A 24005-nucleotide genomic window follows, 5' to 3' on the forward strand; every position below is an offset into this window, starting at 1 on the left:
TCTAGCTCGTGGACCCAGGACGCAAGCTGTGTTAGGAGGGTAGGAGCCTTGTTTGTGATGAAACTCCCTGGCTTCCCCTGCACAACCCTGGCCTACAAAGCTGAGCTCCCAGGGACCAGATGAAGAAGGAATATCTATTTTGTAATGGCTCTTCACCTTCATTTGCAAGGGAGGAAGGACAGTATTTCTTGAGGTGCAGAAGTTTAGCAGGTTCTTATTCTCCTCCTCACCAACATTTCCCGCAATGCAGCCGGCCTTCCGTCGCGGAGACAGGACGGAACCACCCCACTGCCTTTGAGCCCTGTGGAAGGCTGATATGGAGCAAAAGGAGAGGGAAGTCAAGTCAGACTGTGAGCTTGTTGGGGCAGGAGCCATCAGTTATCTGTTTGGTCAGTGCCTGGCCCAATGGAAGCTGGAGCTGGTTGAGGCTTCTAGCTGCACATGATACATAAGTGATGATCAAGAACATTAGAGCAGAAGGCCTCTATTGTTTCAGTGCATTGCCAAGGGCCAGTGCACTATGCAATAAGCACGGCAGTGCTCCAATCTTAATTGCCATTATAATGTAACCGTCTAGTTACAGGGAAGGCATTTGATGAGAGAATAACCCGCCAACTCTGTTTTACTTTAAGATAAAACCATAGTGATTTCAATCACAATTTGATTCTCGTTGTGACCTGGATGGATGGTCAAGGTATCCCAGTCCCCTGTGGTTTGAACAGTAGCCTCCTCTGTGGTAAGCAATCTTATCTCCAACTGCGGGCCTGTTTCCATAGCAATGGGGACAAGACTTTCAACAGTGACCAGCGCTTTATGGTACCCATCTTGAAACACAAGGGCGAGTGCTCAGAACATTGGCAAAAATCAGGCCCTTTTAAAGGTCTCTCTCATTAGGCAGAAAAAAAAAGAAAAAAAAAGAAATGGAGGTTCCCAAAATCATTAGCAGCTCTGGAAAATCTGTGGCCTTATGCTGTGTGAGAGACTCAGTTTCTCCACCCATGAAATGGGAGGAAGAGATACGAAGTGGCCATGTGCACGGCAGTGCAGAGAGCATATTAGTGATGAGACCTAAGTATTATTTCTCTAATTGAGCTGTCTTGAAATGATTCATGGTGATTATTATGTTTGAAACACTTGTGTCAGGGAAGAGCGGTTGAGGTCAGTCACGTATTATCTCACAGCTATTTCAAGGCCGTCCCTCACCCCCAAACCACCAGAGAAAAGAAAGGGAACTGAAAACCATCCTCGTTTATTTTAGAAGCCACAGAGCCTGTTCAAATGGGAGCCAGCAGTAGTCCAGCTGCCAACTTCAGCTCTGTTTGAGGCTGACATCTGCTGGTATCAAGAAAAAAGCAAAAATCTCTCCGGTGCTCTCTGAAAGGTGAAGGCCATTTGTATGGAAATAGCATAAACCCTCCAATCCAGTCCCCTTATTTCAGTCCTGTTCAACGAGGATCAGGTAAGATTTTAGCTCATTCAACGGATTTCTCCTCTTCCTGGCCAGAGAAACATCTGAGCAAAGAATAGAAGGAAGGAGGCGGCAGGCAGAGACGACTGAATTAACTTTATTATTTTTTTTCCTAACTGCAGATTCAAGGTATACAACTGAACATTGCTATTTTTCTTATGAGACTTATAAATAAAAATACAAAAAATGTTCACTACAAAAAAATCTACTGTTAGTAGGATGTAAAAAATATTCTCTTTGCTATAGAAGGCACGAACTTCACTTAGTGACACATGGAGAGAAAAAAAACCTGCAGCAGTAAATTCTTTTTTTTTCTTTTTTTCTTTTCCTCTGTCAGAAACACTGAAGTTTTACAAAGAAATGCATCTGAATCTACACAGAACAAAGGCAGATGCGGAGAGCTGCAACTAGGAGACATCACAATTTGGGAATTTTTTTTTCCTTTTTAAATTTTTAGCTAACTGCATCTGTGGCTAGAGAATGGACTCACAAGCAGTGCTGCAAAAGAAATGAACAGAACAAGAAAACAAACAGAAGATTTGTACAAAAAATAGTAACCAATAATCTGAAAAAAAACAAACAAAAATTGGGCACCTTCTAAAATTAGGCTAACAGGAGGTGCTGAGGTAGACAGAACTATAACATCAATTAATTAAAAACACTATTTTTAATACAGAGCGATCAGACTGGCACTTGTGCTGTCACGACATAAAAGACAAGCAATGAAAACAAGCCTTCGTTTGCTTGGTCCAGCAGGGCAGTTGGTCCTCAGTGCTATAATATACATATATATAATTATATATATATGGATAGATGTCATGGAGCTTTACCACGGCTTCTTAGCCTTAAAAGATCATGCATACATAACACTATGTGAAACAAATACTATGATGCACACCAAAAGGTTGGTACTCAGCGTGGAAGGATGTCATGGGACCAGAGACTTCTCATCAGCCACATTCATTGGAATGATATTTCAAAACTAATTTGCCGCTTTTTTGTCAACCCTTTTTTCTGTCCTATGGATTAAAGCAGTCTTGGAATGACACCCACAGAAGCAGATGTCCCAATGAGGGGGATGGTGGGGGGAGGGACAAGGGGAGACCAATGAGACGTAAGTGGAGCGAAAAGTAATCAAGTCTTTTCATCTTGTCTGATGAGTTTTCACTCAACAAAAGTTCTTGTCTTTAAATTTAGAACCCCCCAGTGACCTGATTTTGAAATGTGTGTGTCTGGTAGGAAACAAACTTCAGTTTGCACAGTTCCAGGTGGTGCAGCCAAAAATTTGCCAACACCTGGGGGCAGGGGGAGAGAAGGGAGGAAGAGTCTTCCAATGGAAAATAAATTATGTTGGAAAATTAGTTGTTTGTTCCATTGTACCATGACATCCCCCCAGCCAGCAGTACCAATTTACTGCAAAAAGGTACCATATACTTGTGAGAAATTGCAGCAATTTTTTTTTCTTTTAAACGTGAAAAAACTGTTCTCAGGCACAAAGATTAAACAAGCCATTCTCCAGAGTTACATCCTGGATTGTACTAAATCAGCATCTGTTCTGCTTCCCATTCCCAACACAAAGCAGCAAAGATATTATCCATCCTCTGTGTGTGTGCGTGCGCACATACGTGTATGCTTTAATATATATGTATTGTATATATAATGCATAAAAAGGATCTTAATGGTGTGAATTGAGACACAACACTACTTTTATTCCCAAAACACCACCAGATACAGACAGGTATAATTTCAAAATGGATGACATGAACAGAGTAAGGTGTGCGCATATAGCCAGCTTTCTGCTTTGCATCTGGAGAAGTTTTGGAAGAACTGTTTAAGGAAGTTGCAATTCTAATTCACAAAGAGTACTATATACTATGCTAAGCTGTGCTCAAAATGTTAACTGACTATCTAAAACGGAAATTACTGACCTGGCCAACAGAGCAAAGAAGTGATGCTGCTCTGAAGATAAAACTGCACACAATATATTCCCCTGTTCCCCCTGCCCGCCCCGTAAGATTGTGCTCTCTAATGGAAGGGAGGAGCATGCAGCTAGATTCATCCTAAATTCCAGACCTGTTCATGTTTGCCTGAACTCCATGTGAAGTCTGTCACCCTGTCTACTTCTGTACATGTTGGTGCTCTGCCCCTGACGCATCCGAACTGCCTCCACATATCCTCTTACATTCAACAGCAAATAATATTTTTTAGATTGGCGGGTTGAGGAAGAATTTGCTTCTCTGCAGATAACAGTAAATATAAATGATGGCTGTTGAGGAGTAATGTAACTCCAAACAATAAAAAGAAATTATTGTTAAGTCACCAATACCTACAGTACTGCCTGTTCCCCATCTACCTCAAGCCTCTGTTAGCAGATGTAGGAAATCTGTATTTGATATGCATATTTGCATACGTTTCCTGCATGTGATTTTGAAGTTGCAATATTTTGATTTAGTACCATCCAAGACTGCAACACTGGATTACAACAATACTGCATGATTTAATACACAACCACACGCACAAAAAGCATACACACACACACACGCATACGCGCACACACACACACACACACAAATTCCTGTTCACATTACAAAAAGGGCAAGGTCCTGTGGAAACTGACACAGAGACTAACAAATATTACAAAAATATTACACTTTGTAAATATCAGTTCAACCCTTTCAGCTTGGTGAATGGGGGACGGGGTGGATGTGAAGAATGGATTCATTTTGTGGAATACCTTAAACATTTTTGACATCAGGTTTAGTTTTGAGACGAAGATTATCTCATGGCCATCGGTGGCTAACGCAAAATTGATGCGTTAGTGCATATTTATTTATCCAAGTTCTGCCCTAAGTGATTTTATACTCACATTTTTCACATTATAAACAAGACTCTACTGTTCTATTCACATATTCAAGTTTAACTCTTTCCTTTTCAAAGCACTAAATCTTTACTAAACTGTAAGTTACCCTGCTCCACTGTCAAATGAAGTTATTTCCCCCAGTTTTAAGGCCTTCAAATTTTTCCCGACAGTTGAGACAAGGTTGGGGGTAGGGTGGGCACAGCAGTATAACACCCCTCTTTTTTTCCCTTTACTTCCATCTACAAAACGCTCCCTAACTTTTTTTTTGTTTAATATAAATGCAGCTAAGTTACAAAATAATATACAATTGCAAGTAAAGCATGAGATGAAAATTGAAATGACAACACAAAGCGAACACAAATATTGCAAAATGTGCTTTCATAACTGCAAAATAAAAACAAAAACCCAACGTAAGAGGTAGCTTTCAGAATCAACGACCCCAGCTCTGTCAAGGCAGGCCGTTAAAAAAATACCAATTTTGGTAATGATAATGCACAAAAACCACTGTAAAATTACTTCTGCGGCTGTCGTGGCACTTTTGCACTCTCACCGAGCATGCGATTCTTACATCGCATGTCACCGATCTGCAGCATGGCCTTTTAAACAACCTATCCATTTAACAAAACAAAAACCTCCAACCCAACAATAAAAGCTCATGAGGTCACAAAAAACCGAGGTAATTTCAAGTAAAATGTGCTAAACAGAAATATCCAAATTAAAACAAAAACGAAAACCCCCAAAGCCAGACAAAGAAAAGCCGTCTTTTACCATTCACTCCTATATAGTTTCCTGGACAGAGGGCTGAACAAAAAAAATAATTGGTATGTTTCTGTTATGAAACGTGGAAAACAAAACTAAAACCAAACGCATCTCCCCATTCAGAGCAAAGCTCTTGCAGCCAGACGGGATGGTTTCTGAAGGACTCTTACTTAAAAAAGAAGAGCACTGTTGAATTGCAAGGCGTGGCATAAACGGAGAAGCAAAAGTAAGCTACTGAGCAGCATGATACATACAAAATCCATCACCTGAACTTGTGAATTACTCCCCAATCCTCAAATCTCTGACAAATTTAGGTCAAACTGACAGGTTAGCATTTAACCAGCCTGAGTCACTGTAACGCATTGCAAGCCAGGGGGATATATTGCATGTGTTTGCAGGAGAAGGGAATACGAGCTCACCCATCATTCCTTCAGACCCCTGACAATGCCCAGGCACCAGGGGGCAGTTTAAGAGCATCTTGAACTGTGACTCCCTCATCTGAAGACACACTTGTCCAACCGCTGCGATTTGACAAACAGGCTGAACGTTTTTGCCCTTTCCATCTGGTTCTAATTCCCTGCCCTAAAAATAAAATAAAATAAAAAATGCATAGAAAGGTCTTTGGTCAGGAGAGAGGGTTGCAGCCTAGAGACAATTTTTGCAGCCACGTTCTAAGCTCTTGAACAGACTGGGTTTAGCCCAAAATACCCAAGTAGCTTTTATTATAGTGGGACAATCACCAGCATCAGCGGACTTGGCCATAAGAAGAGTAGTAACATTGATCAAAATATCTAGGGCAACTTTCTGTGCATGAATGAGAGGCTCAACAGCTGTCAGTTTCTGATCATTACAAGTGGTAACGTAAGAAGAACTTTGCTAGCTGAGGAGTCTGACTGAGGGGGCACTCTGAAGGCATGCTCCATACTAAGTTGAGAAGCCACCCTACCTGTCCTATACAGCAGGATAATTACTATCTTCCTTCAAATTGAATTTTTATTCAAATTCATTTTCTCCAAAACCGTTTTTTGTTTTCAGATTTTATTAATACATTGAAAATGTTTTCAGGAAATTATCTGCCATCTGAAACACAGCAGCCCAGGGGCGAAGGGGGAAAGGGAGGGGGGAAACTGTAGCAAAGTTCAGGTTTATTTTACTTATGCTCAAGCGGGCGCAACATGGGCCAGGGGGACAGCTTTCCCTTGGCTGGATCTGAACTGAGATCCAGCTGTGGCCACCCATGCTCCAGATAGCAGTGCAGGGTGGCCCTGCAACCAGGGACTTGCCACGCACCCAGGAGGTAATGGGTGGGGTGCCCAATGGGGGAAACCCCGGCCAGAGTCCTGGTACTGCTGGCTGGGAGGGGAGGCCCCGGCACTTTCCGAGTGGGGGTGTGTGTGCAGCCTTGATGCCAGGGCATTTCACGGGGAATGGGGGCACTGGATGCCCACAGGGCTGCATGGTATCTCCCCGTGCAGCCTGGGATGCACCCTGCCCTGGCACATCCCAATACTTCCTCCCCTGGCTGCAGCGCCACAAACTTGCCTGTCGCTGGCTCTGCACTCCGAGACACAAAGCTGTGCCTATGGGCACTATAGCCCACCATCTTCTCCATCTGGGACAGATGCCGGCTCCAAAGGGGTTGTCTCCCTGGGCCCCCTCCTGAGGAAAATTCTGGTTGTGCCTTTAATTACGCCAAGCTGTGCCAGACTGACTAGTGATCCCAGCTGCCCAGCTGGAGTCACCGACGAGGCTGATCAGCATGTTCTGAAATTCAGGGTGTCTCAAGTCCGGCAAGCAAAAAAACCAAGGCTCCCCAAATCACTAGTTACTTGGGGAAATCTGGACTGCATTGTAACCTGCCACATTATTAGCACAACTAACTAACTGCAGATCATCCAGCCCGTCATGCTGCTCATCATCTGCCCTGGTATTTCTGGGTACCCCCAAAACAGGGTCGTTCGATCTGATTTGGGGGGAATCCTCTGAGGGGGATTTTAACAATAGGCATTACACTGCCACCTACTGGTGAGGCTGCACAAGAGGCAGCTGAATAAAGTTGGTGACTGACGGCATGTCTGACATTACAGCGGCTACAGCCACAGAAGGGGTTCTTCTGTTGCCGTAGTTAATCCATCTCTCCGACAGGCGGGTTGATGGAAGAATTCGGTCAGCCTAGCCACATCCACACCAGGGGCTAGGTCACCCTAACGACAACATTCAGGGTGCAAAATTTTTCACAGCCCTAAGCAATGTAGCTAGGATGCCTCGTTTTTAAATGTAGATGAGGCCTGAATAAACTAAACAAATGTGGCAAAAACAGGACAAAAAATTCAAACTCCAAAATCTCAGACCCCAAAGCTTGCGCTGGGACTGCCCCTTCCCCCCCCCCACAGTGACATTTCACCTGCTCTTTCCAAAGCCCTTGACATGCATTGTCACAAAACACGAGCAGATATTTGGCTATGGCTCGATTCTGATGAGTTTTCTCATCGACTGCACAGAGAACCCCCAAATTAAAAAGGGAATTACTCCCCCTCCCCCACACAAACACCTCACGAGCCAGGAACAAAAAAGGAGAACCCCTTTAGTAAACAACAACAGAATAAAAGGCCATGGATGATGCATTTTTTTTGCCCAGTCCTTCATGACTTCAATCTTGCCCCTCCATGTCCCTTAAACATAGCAAAGGTAGAGATAGGTCTTCTCTATCCTCCAGTCAGTGGGGATCTCCTCTGGCTTGTGGCCCTTCATGTGTTTCTGCATGGCAGACAGGCTGGGGCAGTACTCCAGGCAGATAGTGCACTGGTAGGGGGAAGCGCCGTTGTGGGTCCTGAGATGTTTGATCATGGCAGAGTAATCTCGGGACCTCTGGTGACACAGCTTGCATTCAAAAGGCTTTTCACCTGCAGGGGCAAGAGGGGGAGAGAGACAAAAGAAGGGTGAGGCGGCGACCATGCTGACTTGTCTGTGGTACTTATGCAGCTGCCCAGCCCTGCAATATCTGGGCGCCTCTTGGCCTTCAAGGTGTTCATCGTCACCATGTCCCTGTGAGGTGGCGACCCATTGTGCAGCCAGAGAACTGACGCACGAAGAGGTTAAATAACTTGCCCCAGGTCACAGACAGTTTGCTGTAAGGCAGAGAATCAAACCTGGGTCTCCCACATTTCAGGCTTGTGCCCTAAATGCTGGGCCCTCCTTTCTCATTGTGACCTGGGAATGTGGGGAGGGAAGGAAAGGTAAGCTAAGCTGATTTTCAGGGCATTAAGAGGCTGTTGCCTAGAGGACAGGACACTTGATTCGAGACTCAAGAGAGCAGGGTTTTAGTCCCAGGTCTTCCACTGGTTTGCTGCATGACTTTCCCTTCTCCATGCCTCAGCCCCCTTCTGTGTAGTGGGGATAACGATGTCCATCTCCTTTGTGAAGCACTTTGAGATCTTTGGGTGAAAAATTTTATATAACCTCTACTTGTTATATATTTTGTAGCGGTCTCACTGAATATTTTTAAACCAACCTGAGTGTGGTGGGCATTATGATCCAGTGCACTATTAGCCTGGGGAATCCATTGCCACAAGATATCATATTTAGCAGGATCAAAAAAAGATTGGGCCTTTAATTGAAAAAAAAAAATCAAGACTATGCAGAGTTACAACAGTGAAGACAGCAAAAGTTTTGGGAGAGCTAAACCCCCTGCCTGCTTCAGGGCATGAGCCCAACTCTGACTAATAGGAGTCAGGTGGAAACTTCCCCCAGGGGCAAGTTACCCATCACTGCAGTATATCTTGCACCTTCCTCTCAAGTAGCTGGAGCCGGACACTGTTGGGGACAGGATGCTGGCTAGATGGACCTGAGTCTGATCGAGTCTGGTAACTGCTATGTTCCCCGATGCTACCCAGAAGCTGGGTCCCTGATCTCTGCTCCCGCTCAGTTGCCTTTTTTTTGGGTTATTGAATCTCAGCAGAAGCCTTTGAAACATTTTGATAACATATGAGGCTGGAGCTGAGATTTCAGAGACTCGTTTCAATGCAGTAATTAACTGCCTGGCCTTTCTGATATTGATACTTGCTCTGTGCACAGACACAGCGAATAATGAAGTAATGAACAGCAAAAGTGATCTAAATATTGATCCATTATTTACAATAGTTACATGCTGACGCATGCAGTGATTCATTATCCCCAGCAACAAGCCTGGATTCTGAAGGAACTGCAGCAGCCTTACTACAGCAAGCACCCATGATGTGGGAAATAAAGTATTTAATGGACAAATAGGAGAAGAAAACACTCTAGTGCCTCCCAGACTTGCAGCTGCCCCCACACAACAGGGTAGCAATGAGCTACACAGGGAACCTGGACACCATGGTAGGCGTGACATGCACCAGAGAATGGCTGGGTGCTTCGGCTCCCACTTGGAGCTATCATTAGACCTAGTAATAGGGACCTCGTTTTAGCCACTCCTAGCACCTAGCCAGCATAGGGCAGAAGAGCCACATCCTTGTGTAGGAATGGAAGTGAGGATGGCTCTGCTGAAGATGGGGGTCTCTTCCAGTTGCATCTCCCTGCATCTTCCAGTGACTCGAGAGTTGGAGGCATTGTAAATCTATGGCTGGATTTCCAAGGTGCTGAACTCCTGCTTATGTGGGCAAGGGACTGGGACCCTGGGACTTTTATTGCAATAAAGCAGCTTGTGCATGTGAGCAGCAGGAGTTGGGGGATAAATGATCCCAAATGTCCTGCCAGGATCCTTCAAGCAAGAGCTGGGGAAAGCAGAGCAAGAACTGGAAGTGGAGTAGCTGTCCAGCCACAGTCACCACACGCTGCAATGACCGAGGAAAGGTCTGCAGTCCCTCTTCAACTCTTTTTGAGCCTGCCACGCAGAAGGCAGATGGTAGGTGGGCATGCACCATTTGATGGCTTGGGTATTTCAGCCAGGTCAGCTCCCGCATCTAGTAAAAGCAGGAAGAGGGAGCAGCACTGCTTAGCTTTCTATTATCTCTCCAGAGAGAGAGGAGTGCAATTGTTACTAATCGGCCCAATCATTTCAGTATGACCAGGAGCCTGGCCTATTCCTTCCCAGCCTGCTCATGATGCATGCAGGCGCCTTGCACAGCTTTCGTTTGGCTGGCAAAGGGGAAGGATTAATTTTGAAAAGGGGCTGGTGGCTTAGGGCGTGAGGGGATGGAGATGGGAGAGGCAGCCATGAAGTAAAAGTAAAGTGGAAAGTCTCAAGTGTATTTTCATTTGTCCCAACTTTATACTGCTCTCATGCCCAGGGCCGGTGCAACCATTTAGGCAGACTAGGTGGTTGCCTAGGGCATGGAGATTTGGAGGCACCAAAAAGCACCCCCCAATTTTTTTTTAAATGGTTGAGCAGCCCTGCTGCTAGGACAGACAAGGAGTCCCCTGGGTCAGGGCGCCGCCGCGGAGGCCGGCAGCCCAGGGTGTCCCCTGGGTCAGGGAGCCTCCACGGCAGCCGGCAGCCCGGGGTTTCCCTGGGCCAGGGCACCGCCACGGCAGCCAGCAGCCCAAGGGGTCCCCTGGGTGCCCGCGGGCGGTCTGCTGGTCCGCGGCTCGGATGGAGCTGCCGCAGTCGTACCTGCGGACGGTCGGCTGCTCATGTGGCTCCGGTGGTCTGCCCACAGGCACACCGGACTCTCTGCAGGTACCACTGCGGCAGCTCCAGCGGAGCCGTGGGACGAGCACACGGGGTGGCGAAATTGCCATCCGCCTAGGGCGCTCAAAACCCTAGCACCGGTCCTGCTCACGCCCCTCCACTGTCAAATGCCCAGGCAAGATGTAGTTCTTTCCACAGCACCTTTTATCCCAAAGAATCCTGAATTGATACCTAAACTAGACCCAGGCATCCCATCATCCTGTCCTGGGCTGGGGCCCCGCAGCTGTTTAACAGCGCACATGGCAGGACAGGAAGCGAAGATACTGTATTCGTCAAACTGCAGGAGGAGCTTAGGGAAATAGTGCAATTACCAGCCTAGAACTTGCTGAGGAATTAATGCCTCGAATCTTGGGCAGAAAACTGTGCTTAAATAACTGGTTTGAAAGCTGGGTGCTTTCAGCAGCATGACATCCCATCCCACCACTTGTGGGCAGCAGTTCAATACTGGCTCAAGGGAGGAATGCTCCCTAACAAACCCCTCACTGTGACCCTGGCTCTGTGACTTCCATCCAAGAGCTGAATCAGCCCAACCCTGTTTAGCTTGTGAAGTCCACGGTAGCGTGGCTGCAGGAGCGGCTCACTCACGTGCTGCTAAGGCAGCTGCAGATACAGATACGTGGCAGCAGGACGGTACCTGTGTGCACCCTGTAATGGGTCTCCAGCTGGTGCTTGAGACTGAATTTCTTGCCGCAGCCGTTGCACTCATACGGTTTCTCTCCAGTGTGGATACGCTTGTGGCCTTTCAACGTGCTCTCATCCCGGAAGCAGCTGCCACAGAATTCACACTCGTAGGGGTGGTCACCTGGAACAACACGAGCACACGGTTAGATACAATGGGGAATACAGCACAGCATTATGCAGACCCCACAGCCTGCACCAGCACAACCCTCTCCTCACCGCCTCACCTCTCGAAAAGCCATCTGCAAGATCTTAATTCCCCACCACCACCACCACAGAAGGTCAAGGGGAAGGAATAGATAGTGGTCACTTCACACATCCATGACATGCAGCTGGCTCTGTGGTGGAACACAATAGATCCCTAGCAATGTACAGCAATGCTGCACAGCACCTTCGGACTAGAAGTGAAGAAGAATCCTCCTCCCAAGTGGAAATTCAGGAGGAGTAAGCATCCAAGCTGCAATTTATCCAGAGCAGTGGAGTTACACACATTCTTTTCTAAGCTCAACACCCAGAAGCGATGGAGATACTCAGGATAAGAGGCCACCTAATGAAACTTCAGCACCACCTCCTGCTGTATGTTGTTATTATTTGGCATTCGTTTAGACTCTTTTTGTTCTGTTTGTCTAGTGCCTCGCTCCTGGAGTCCTGGTCCATGACGATGGCTCCTAAATCCAACAATAATACAAATAATAATACCACCACCATCCTAAGGTCCCAGGACCCCATAGTGCGGGGTGCTGCACAAACGCAGCAGGGAGAGACAGTTCTTGCCGGGGGCGGGGGAGGCGGAGAGTAATGATAATATCTGGCTGTTACTTAGGCTAACTATGGGAAGGATGATTTAATAGTTATTTACTGCCCCTGCTCTGGCTGACTGATTCTGTGCAGGTACTGTGGATTTAGGGGGCAGAGGAGGACCAGTTCAGGGAGCAGACCAACGGGCTGTCCAGTACAGCAGTCTTCCTCTAATCAAACCATGCCCTAACTCTTCCCCTCCCGTCCCCATGTCTGTTCCTCTCATTCCCCCACCCCCAGAAATGGCCTGTCCAACGGGAATGACAGAATGACAGCCATTCTTCCTACAGTTCAGCAGAGTGGGAAGGACCTGCTGCCCCACTGCACACAAGAGACCCTCGACCTCACTGATTGGGTTGGAGAGGTGCTAACAAGGCAACCTGCTTCACCATCTCAGCACAGCGGGGGCGGGGGAAGCTTCGCAGAGTGAACTGCTTCTGACTTGCTGCGGGGAATAGTGCCATGGCAGAGAAGGTAAAGGCTCTCATTCACATACAAGCTTGCGAAGAGGTTCAGCTGCTTCATCAGGCATTGTGCCCATCAGCAGAGAAGGGAAGCAAATTGGGGAGACAGCCCGCCTCACCTCAACAAGACTCACTGAGGCATAAGAATTCCAACAACAGAGAGGTGTAACTGAAGGCCCACCACTCCCCTGCAACAGAAGGGTTTGTGAGCTCATTTGTCTGCCAAAGAGAGGATCTTACACATACTTATATTGGGGAGCAATCACAAGCCACTTCTGTCTCGCTCTCCAGACAAATGCGATGCCACCCTGGGCCAGAAACTTTGGGAGCCAGAGAGGTGTTTAAATATTCCAGATTGAGTGGCTGATAAATGTACTTCAGTTTAGCACCAAACTCAGAATTATTTGAATGAAAGGTGAGGGCTCCAGCTACTCATTTATTACAGAAGTGAAGGGAAGGACAATAAAGATAGATTGATTGCCCAAGACTTTGTTCATGAATATTTAAATATCACTGATTTGTCTTGTCACTGTAATTACAATTTCTCTGTGCTGCATATCCTACAACCACAGTTTATGGTAAAGAATGGCCAACTGTATTTCACTTGTCCTACTGCAGATGTGCAGAGCTGCCAAGCGTGTAATGTTCCTCGCATTTCATACATTTTCTTCAGCTGCTGAAGGCTTAAGTCATCCACAATGACCTACGTTTTTTCATTATCCCCATGTCAAACTGCACTCGTGCTTGGGCATAAATTGTCCTTCTAGTTATATACTCAGATGCCTGTGCTTTCACTTCCTCTTTAAAATGATATTTCACTCTCTTTTCTCTTTAGACCCTCCAACAAAATCCGCCCCTCCCAAATGAAGACCTTCCTCACATAAATTCTGATTTTATATTAGCGTTTCCAAATCTTTCAGGCAGCACTAAATGGTTTTTTAAAGCATTGTGTATAACAACTCTGATATTTCACATTATTTTCTGATTGCAGGAGACTAGCAGAGAGCTCACAAGGTTCAAATGCATTTGATCCTTGAAAACCACTACGTACACACAGCTCACGAGAGTGGTTTGAGGCATGGATGGCAGTTTCCCCAGTGACAAGAAAGAAGGGAGAGGGTTTCCCTCTTTGGATGCTTTTTAAACTTTCATTTGTACACAAAAGCTGAGCCCAATCTGGTATAAATCGGGGTAGCTCCACTGAAGTCAAGCTGCATTTATTCTTTGTTCTATGTTGAGTCAGAGCGCTCACTGGTATCAGTGAACCTGGTTCTATCAAAGTCCGTCCATCAACTGAAAATCTGACAATTCCTGAATTCCTAACACGGAATCAATATGTTTAACTATGATCACCATCTCTATATGCACTGGCACTATGGCTATGGGTTCCGTATATGAATCTATCTAGTAATATAGACTCTTTCTGAAGGCGGAAGAACGGTACAACAATGGTAAATTTTGAAGTTAAAAAAATCCATTTATAAAGATGGGGCTCAGCTCTGAAAACATGCAGCCAGAACCTCTGTTGGTGGAAAACATACATAATTTGCAGATTTACACCAGCTGAGCATCTGACCCATGAGTTTTCTGTGACAGAAGTGGGAAGTATGGGGGGTATTTAAATTTCAGAATTACCATTTCAGTATTCCATTCAGCGCCTTGTTCAAAAATAAAAGACCCTGGAGTGCTGGATGTGTGAATAGAAACCAGGTGAATAATTCACATTAAGACCCAGCCACTGGCCTGAGTAGATTTGTTCCACCCCCACCACAGCTGTTTCTTCAGAGCGCCCTGGTACTTTAAATGAAGTGTTAAACTCAGGAGCTAGTTTGACAGGATCTTAGTGACTTTCATTATCAACCCGATCACATGTTCAAGGAGCTTAAATATGGAATCTTGAGAATCAGACCAAATGAAAGGAAGAAGGGAAATGTGCAGCACCTGGCCTGTAATTCTGACACAGGGAGTTGATCAGCCTTGTAGCATGCGCAGAACTGGCAGCAGAACTCAAAAAATCCAATTTGTGGCATGTTGATTAACTTCGTAGGGCCCCTTAATGAGCTTGACATTAAGTGCAGGACAAACGGGACTAATTACAGCCCCCTCTGGCCAGCCTTCTGCACCTGTGACCCTGGTTTTATAACGTTACCTGGTGCATTTGTTAGTCTACTGAACAACCAATCGCAAGGCCATAAAATGCCTTTTCTACACAGCTGAGAGTTTATTATATGATCAGCCGTGTAAATCAGGGATCCATCAATGCCAAGGACTCTGCTGGCCTGCACTGCCAAACACAGCTGCTGATACTAAACATGCAGCATTGGTGGCAAACGGGCTAGGAACAACGGAATATTAATGAGGCAAGCCACTGTGCGTGTGTGTACACATATATACACGAGAAGGAGAGAGAACACACACGTACACGCCAGGCTTATGGCAATTCAAGCATTAAATTATTTATTTTTTGCTCATCTTTAGAAAATAAGAGGTCTGATTTAAAGACAAAAAACCTCTGGGCCAGACACTCAGCTGGTGAAATTGGCATTGTGCTGTTGAAGTTGATGGAATTATGCTGATTGGCACCAGCTAAGGATCTTGCCTTCACCTTTTCCATCTGGAGTGATGAAGGGAGATTATAGGGACATTTTTAAAGGGAAAGAAGTTGGGTTTCCTGATGTTCACAATAGATGAAGAAAGGGAAGGCAAGCAGCAAAAGACACCAATGGCAAAAAGACACTGACATAATTCACACTGTATCTGGAAAATATTGTAAAAAAGAGTTCCTAATAAGAGATGTAACAGAAGCTGGAGGCAAAAGACCTCCTGCATCATTATTTCACAAGCATTAAACATCAAGATTGCAACCCATTGAGTAGGTGCTGTACATACACATTGTAAGAGAGTCCCTGTGCCAAAGAATTGACATTCAAAGTACCTTAGACAAAGGGTAGCAGAGAGAGTGTATTAATTATCTCCATTTTACAGGTAGGGAACTGAGGCACCAAGGGATTAGGTCACTTGCATATGACGACATGGGGAGCCTGAGGAGGAACTGGTAACAGAATGCAGGTCTCCTGAGTCCCAATCCAGAGCATTAACCAAAAAAACTCCACCATTCCTCCTCCATCATCTAGCCCTATTTTCCCATCTCAGTACAGGATTATTCACTGAAAAAGTAGGTCTGCCTCAATGGGACACTGCAGAGATGCTGCTAGATATAGTAAGGGTTGTGTCTATTTGGTTTTGTTTAATTTAGAGTGGGAACCCCACTTTCCTATTATTCTCTGTGGCACAGCCATCTATGTATCTCATGGAGGTTCCAAACCATTGCATGGATTTTCCCCAGCACTCCATGGTTTGGGTGCTAGGGATAAAGTAAGATTGGTATGCTGTTGCTTGATCTTCAACTTTTAAAAAGATGTGTGAACACACTCACATAAAAAGTGGCCACATTTTACATCAGAAGTACAATTTAAGCACAGAAGAGATTAATACATGATTAATAGATGTTTTAATCAATGGATAATTAATTATAGATGGTAAGTCCAACAAGTCAGCAGATTGCTTGCTATACCCACGTCTTATAACTGTCTAAACACTTTCTACTAACATGCTTATAACCATCTATAGGCTGTACTAATGTCTAACACGCTTATATCATCTACCAACCATCCTTTATTAACGTACTCCATTTAAATGTGACCAAAAACCTTATGCCAAGCTTTCCTACTGGTAAAAGAGATCATCTTCAGAGAGGTCTTTACTGCTAATCTCTCTTTCCCAAAGTGAATGTGCATCCCTGAGCACTATAAAATCAGGAAGAACCAAATGAAATTTCCTTGCATCCTTAATTTGTCCTCAACAAAAGCCAAAAGGTCATCAAGGAGACTCTGTGAGGGGGTGAGGGAGGGTTCCAGAGCCCAAGCTCTTGCCAGAGCCCAAATACCTATACTGCAATTTTATAGCCCCACAGCCCAAGCCACAGGCCAGCCATGGTGTTTTACTGCAGCGCAGGCATATCCAGAGTATTGATGGAGTAGTCAGGGAGCCGTTGCTGCCTCTCAGCATTTTTCCTCCTCGGGCCCATAACTGTGCTGACTTTGCTATGAGCAAGGCTTGGGATTTTGCAGGGGCCAACAGTTTTCAGGCTGACTGCGGGGCTGGGTTCTGCTAGACTTGCCACAGGGAGAGCTCTTTACTTCCACCTCGTGGAGAGTGGGTTGTGACAAGGATTTGTCATTCTTGTTTTTCTCATATTCACATCATCAAGACTGAGGGGCCACCCAGGGTTTGGCCGGGTTCATCTGTGGGTCTGGGAATCAGCTATGAGCAAAGCTAAGGTGGAGAATTTGGATAGGATATTGTCCACGTAGATATTTGAGTCTCCCCAAGACAACGAGTCTCAAGAACTTTATCCCCAACTTAGGTAGGGTCTCTGTCTGCTGCTCTGGGAAGCTCTGGTGCCAGGAGGGTTACATATTAGCAGAATGGCCAAGTTAATGGACCCAGATTAAATGAACAGGCTCAAAGGAGTGTGATTTGAGTAAGCTTTTCCTGAATGAGAACCCAAAGGGAACAGACTAGGTCAGCCTCTCTGGGATGTGGGAAATGGTAGATTCTGAGGCGAGCCCACCTCACACCATACACCAGCAGCACCAGTCTGCCAGGATTTGGTGTCACAGCCTAGGTCAGATGATGGACTCATTGAACTGACAGGAGGAGGCGGAAGTCCTGAGATGTGCCTGCAAGGTAGCTGCCTGCACTGGATTGGACAGAGCTGCCCAAAGACTCTTTCCTGGCACTGACTGGCATTTACTCTGTTCGTTTCTTCCTGTCACGATCCTGTCAGGAGGGTGACAATTAAAATAGGTGGAAACGGAAACCTTCCTGTTTGTGGGCAGCCTTGTTGTGAGCAGTATATCACGCACCACTCCCACCAACCCGCTCTTTCTTGTGGCTCCAAACTCCACAGGCATCTCAATGCTGGTAAGGAAACATGAGACCTTCAGGGAAATATCCTGAGCAGGGGACCATCATGCAATTACCCTGGTTAAATTAATCCCAAGAGGGGCTGACCAGCCACATCTCCCACTGATCTCAAGGGAGTGGTCAGTGCTCAGCACCTCGCAGGATTTGTCCCTGCATTTGCACACTGAGATTTTTTATTTTCTGATTTCTGAATATACTTTGCTGACTTTCCCAACTCTAAAACTTAGCTAAGCAGAAGGGTTTTGTCAGGAACCTCTTCATCCTGAGATGCACAAAGTACTCTCCACTCCCACTGGCATCAGGCCTGGGACTCTGCCCTTTCCACTCTGAAAACACACCTGGCCTGGCACATTAAGGAGACAATCTTCTCTCTCAACAGTGCCTGAATGAAAACACTGAACCACAATTCGCATTGGCCTGAGGCTGGCCACCCTGGGGAGAGGTGTGTGAAATCCCACTAAAACTCACCCCCTGCTGGCACCAGGAAATTTCATTTTCCAGCTGAGAGAGGAACATCCCCTGGCTAAAGCAAGAAATGCATCTGACCCCAGATCAATAGCAAGGAAGGAAAGGGAAATCTAGAGGCCAAATTCACCTGCTACCACACCCAGAAATGAAACTGCAAACAGATCAAGTAAAGAACAAAATTATTTACCTGGAAAATGATGGGAAGAAAACATTTTCCCCACACATCTGCAAACAATTCCCCCATTCCCAGACAAGGTCATTTCAATCCCCATGATTCAGAACAAGCCTGAAAACTACACATCAGCCACTATACCATATGGAGTGGTACAGTCCAGCTAATTAGTGAGCCCAAACATAAGTCACTGTTCTCCTGTGATTCATGACATAGTATTTTTACACATTCATGGAGCGGGTGAGGGTTAGTGCTTTGATCCTCACTGGGACACATGTGACAGGAAAGATCATAGCTCAGAGAAAACCTCCTTCCCTTTTACACCATGTTGTTCATCTCTTGCAAGAGAACAAGCCAAGCCATGAGCAACAATCAACCACCACCTGTTCCATATTTGCACATGAATGGTTTATGGTACAGCAAACTGCTCCAATAAATTGAAGGCAGTGTTGTCCATGAGAGACTGGGAATCAGGATGCTTTGGATTTATACCAAACTATGTTAATAGCTTGTTCTGTGGCCTGGGGTCAAGTTAATTCATTTCTCTGTGCCCCATTTTCCCCAGATGTAAAATGGGTGTAACAACACTTGACCCAGAGCTGGGAAGTGCTTTGAGGTGTTCCAATGAAAGGTCTTAACGCAAGCGCTAAGAACTTATTTGAAAAGGAGCTTTTGATTTACACCTCTGGGAATGCTGCCCTGTTTAAAGAGATGTCTACGACATTGCGTTCAGGTTTTCCACAAGGGGACAACAGTCACAGTGGGCAGGTGTCATCTTTAATGTGTTCCTGTCCAAAGTCTGGTGCAAACTACCTGGTGTATATATGCTGCTTGCTGGGTAGGGGCGAGGAGCTGCTGCAGCAGATTTTGAACAGGTATCCGTTTCCCACGTTTGGGTCTCAAAGACTGTCTGAATCCACCACACAGCCTACCCATGTCAGTGCTTTGACTGCCCCATTGCTCTTCCAAGCAACGAGAACTTGACTGGAACATTTCCCGATGTAGTTTAAATACCACGTACACATAGCAGAGGTCACTATAATCCCATTAAGGCAGGACACCAGGCCGATTACGTGCATCGAGTGCTTTAAGCTGATGAGGCACATTCACACCTCCACTATTAAGGTCACATGCCACGTTACACAGGAAAACAAACTTACTGCACACCGCTTAAAAAGCCCAGATGAGTTCTACTGAGGAATGACATTGGCTTTAATTTATATTTAAAGGAAATCAGAAAGAAAACCCAACCCCTGAACCTCCCCCGTTCTCTTTATCACTAAATTTCCACTAGAAATCCTTGATTAGAATTAGATTAGAACCCATCAAGTCTTGGAAGGGTTGTATCCACTACTATGAAAGACTGTACTTAACGGGGTGAGAGCCATGCCCCACGCTTGGTGTATCCAGCTAGGATTGTTTTGCTGGTGTCTTCCTCTACTCCTCCTCCTTCCTTCCTCAATTTGTTTCTTGCATCCTCTCTAGCAGTGCAGGTAGGCCCCCAGTATGCTCCGGTACGCCGTACCAGCAAGCTATAGCCAGTACAGCGTATTGCAATGACGCAGCAGCAGCCCCGCTGGAGAAGAGGGCTGCGGGACAGGGCTGGGAGCTTTGCTCCTTTCCCCACTGGGAGGGGCAGCAGTGGGGAAAAGAAGCAGAATGCTGGCGGCTCCTCGCCCCCCAGCCTTGCCTCCGGTGCAGCCCCCCTGCCCCAGGTAATATGAGATGGATGTGGGGAGGAGAAAAGGAGAGCAAGGGGGCCCTGGGGCAGTGAGAAGTCACATGGAGGGTCATGTGCCCCTCTAGCTGGTGCCCACCTGCCCCTGGTAAGACATGGATTTTACTTGCACCACTGGCTGTAACTTTCAGGATGTCCAGGCTACAGTAGTTCAGTGATAGTCCTGTGGCTCTGATGCTGTAGCGTACATACATCCTACGTTGACAGGAGGGGGTTTCCCATCGGTATAGCTAATCCATCTCTCAGAGGCGGTAGCTAGGTTGACAGAAGAATTCTTCCATTGCCCTAGCTGCATCTCCATTGGGAGTTAGTTGAGCTAACTATGTCAAAGAGGATGCAACATTTTTCACAGCCCTGCGCAACGTAACTGGGTCAACCAAATTTTTAAGTCTAGACCCAGTCCACAGCTCCTTGGGACAGGGATTGTCATTTAATAAGAATTTGCACCATGTCTAGCACAACAGGATCCTAATTCCTAACTGAGATCCTCAGGCACCATCCTATAATAATGACTGCCCAGCCATTACACTAATTTACCTAAGGGAGGAAACTGGGAAAGTTGATACTAAAGAGCAGCAAAACCAAACACCTAATGGAAAGTTATTAGGCTCACTAAGGGAAGTGACAGAACCCTCGCCGCTGGACACACGTAGGTCTACACAAGACAATGAACTGGGGAGGTACTGTAGCAAACAATCCCATAAGTGATCCACTAGAGGGGTCCTACTGGGGTTGTTCCACAGATCCCTATGCAATGGCTCATGAATGCAGGGTTCCCTGTCTTGAGGCCCAGGGCTTGCATTAAGCCCCACTCCCTATCCCCTCACAAGGACAAGCAGCCAGCTCATGGAGTGTCCCAGTGGCAGCTAGTCATTACCACAGTTTACCTGTATGTGAGCGCAGGTGCCGCTTGAGGGCGGTATGGCTGGGGAAGGTGCGGTTGCACTCGCTGCAGATGTAGCTACGCACTCCTGCATGCACTTCCATGTGCTGCTGCAGGGCAGTCTGCGTCTGGAACCGCTTTCCGCACAGCAGGCAGAAGACGGCCATGTCAGTACCTGAGGAGAAAGGGAGACATTCTCGTCAGCAACCTTTGCAGCAGATTCCTCCGACAACTGCCGCTTCTGCGGACAGGATGCCGGGCTAGATGGACCACTGCTCTGAAGAATTTTGACCATTCTTTCTTACTTGCAATTGTCCTGTCAAGGCAACATGCGCTCGAACGCAGCACCATTCAACTCAAGGAAACTGTCATAGGAAGAGACAGACCTGAGCGAGCCAGTAAAACAGACTAGTGAGAGAGCATCAACTCACAAGCACTTTGGCACAACCAAAGAGGAGTTACTGGCACTGATCGCGTCAGGTCAATGCTTCCTGAAGTGCTTGCCAGTCATATTGCATGTTAGCTCATAACCGCTCAATAGCCAAAGCTGTCTTTGTTTATTCCCTATAATGACTCTTCCATTCAGGAGAAGTAGATGAAACGGCTCAGGTGGATTGACAGAAAACTGGTGTGTTGGTTTAGTACTCTCAAATGGAAAACCCATCACTACCCAGTCCCCAAGAAAAACGTAGAACAGGTTAAAGGTCGATTTGAAACTCTCTCTATTTTTATTTCCCCGACACACACTCAGTGGAAACTAGACATCTACACTTGTATCGGGCACTGGAAACTTGTAGCACATGGTAAAGCAAATGGCAAGAATTTTCCGTTGCTGGGTTGCAGAACAATACATGGCAACATTTCCATTCTAGTCCTAGAGCAGTGTGGCCAAAAACAAAAGGGAGACTAACTCCTTCATATCTAAGCAGATACCCAACTGCACAGTGTAGCAACTATAAGATAGCTATCAAATGCAATATCAAGAATGTATTATGACAGTATCCCCTACCTGATTAAACTGGCTTAGAAGCAAATTAAAAAATAAAGGTTATGAATGTATATATGATGGCTTTCAGATTGAACCAGTTTCAGTTGGAAGAAAATAACTTTGTAATGTGCATATAGAATATGGAGCACAAAAAGTAATTTTGGGGAAAAAAATAAAAAGCACTTAACTATTCTGAAAGCGCCTCATTGGTGATCATGGATGAAGCCGGAAAAGTGCTTTTGGTTCATCTTTGTCTGACACTAACAACAACAAAATCTTTACACGAAGATAAAATCCTTCATACTAAAGAACTCGACCAGAGCTTCATGTGCTACAGAGGAATAGTAGCAGCTACCTAGAAGGCAGCTGGGGCAGTACAGTTAAGTGGAGGGGAAATTTTGGCCAAATCAGCACACCACTGCAAGCTCGGATTCTTTCCTCCTAAGCTGATGTAATAAGTCTTAGAACGTTCACCAGAAACCTTTTATGGAAACATATCCTCAGGATGATAAACGCAAATGGTGTTGTATATAGCAGTTTTTACATTGCAAAGTGATTTTCACAGGGCGGGTCAGTGAAATTGTCCTGATTTTATCGATGGAGGAGAGCAAGCAACATGCCCATGGTCACATGTCAGCAGCAGAGTCAGAAGTTGAACCCAGGACTCCTGTTCTATCCACTGGACCACACATTACGTAGAACAAATGCAGGCTTGGGGACCAGCGCAATTAGTTCAGGTGTTTTATAGTGCACTCGATACAGCGAGAAAGACTTCCATCTAAAGCCCAGCCCTGTAACTACAGGCTCTGCAATCTCTCACGTCAGACGCCTCCTTTCCCCCTAACTACAAAGTAGCTGTTTTTAATAGTTTTCTGCATTCCCTCTCAAACGACGATCATGCTTTAAACACTAGGCCTAAGCACCTCTATGAGATCTAAACAGGAAGTTCTCCCAAGACACTGAGTATCTCTGCCCCCTTAAACCCTGATATAAGTGGGACCTAGAAACAGTGCTAATGGGGATAGCTCAGAATTCTGCCCTAGACGCTAGAGGGTTGAATGTAATAGAATAACATCTCTGTTATTGCCTGGGATACTTAAGAGAAATACAAACCAAAACTTAATCCTATGAACCACACATAATTATAAAGTTGGCTGCACCCATAGAAGAAAAAAAAAACCCAGAAATTTATACACAGCCAGTAAAAATAAGACTTTTGTGTTATTAAACATTTTTTTTAGTTTATGCATAGCTGATTGTTCAGAACCTATGAGTCAGTGCAAATTGTATTATGCTGGAAGATTAAGCCAATAAATGCTACCTTAAAATGTGGGGACAATGGAGATAAAATTATCTAGAAAACTGTATTAGCAATTCATTAGCAGGAGCAAGATGTGCAAGGTAACCACTGAATGTGCATTGCTCTTAAAAATAAAAAAGTCCATTTTGCTTATTGTGCCAGAAATTAACTCTGCAGGAATACTGTTGCAAGGCAAGAAGCGACAGGCAAGCCTTCTTGGGCAAAAAAGCCACCATGGCTGCCTGTTAAAAAGTTAACCTGAGGGCTGGGTCAGTATACTAGAGCGTGCCTAGGCCAAAGCAGCAAATCTGTTCTGATTGCTGATACAGATGGCTGGGTAGAGGCAATCGAGATGGTAACAAAGCACCAGGTTTCCATGCCAGGCATCAGACAGGACTGGCTCTGCATGCTTAGAGGGAAGCTGCTGGCAAGGGAGGCCCAAGAAAGCAGGATATCTGAAAAGACTAAGCAGGATGCGCCATTGCTAGGACAGGAGCTGTTGTCCTTGACAGACTGTTCATAAAGCAGCTCACCCAAGTGGTAAGGGTTGTCTGTGGGTGTTAGAGTCAGGTCCCCAATCTCTTAGGAGACCAAGGTAGGTAGTAACTACAACTGCTGGCCAAGGAATGAGGGCAGCAGCGATTAATGCATTGTGAAACAGATACCAGACAGCTGTCCTGGTTTGTAAAACTGGGACAATATTAATGATAAATCAGACTGCACCATGCATGTTTCTAGCACCTTTCACCTGTGGATCGCAAAGTACTTAGCT

At 45.7% G+C, this 24005-nt stretch overlaps 1 protein-coding gene across 3 annotated transcripts in view; it reads right to left on the minus strand.

Moving 5' to 3' along the window:
* Window positions 1-1544: 1544 nt before the first annotated feature.
* The window catches only part of ZBTB16 (zinc finger and BTB domain containing 16), a 177171-nt gene continuing 154710 nt past the window's right edge, over window positions 1545-24005 (minus strand). For 2 of the 3 annotated variants that reach the window (XM_032796119.2, XM_032796120.2), the window contains exons 5-7: window positions 20950-21120; window positions 11390-11557; window positions 1545-7990 (exon numbers count right to left, since the gene is read on the minus strand). In XM_032796119.2, coding sequence (XP_032652010.1) covers window positions 7761-7990; window positions 11390-11557; window positions 20950-21120 — 569 coding nt within the window. In that variant the 3' untranslated portion in view covers window positions 1545-7760. The remainder of the gene's footprint in view (window positions 7991-11389; window positions 11558-20949; window positions 21121-24005) is intronic. The other variant, XM_075073466.1, reaches the window with a different exon arrangement.

Source organism: Chelonoidis abingdonii, chromosome 18 (genome assembly GCF_003597395.2).
Source record: "Chelonoidis abingdonii isolate Lonesome George chromosome 18, CheloAbing_2.0, whole genome shotgun sequence".
Lineage (NCBI taxonomy): Eukaryota > Metazoa > Chordata > Testudines > Testudinidae > Chelonoidis > Chelonoidis abingdonii.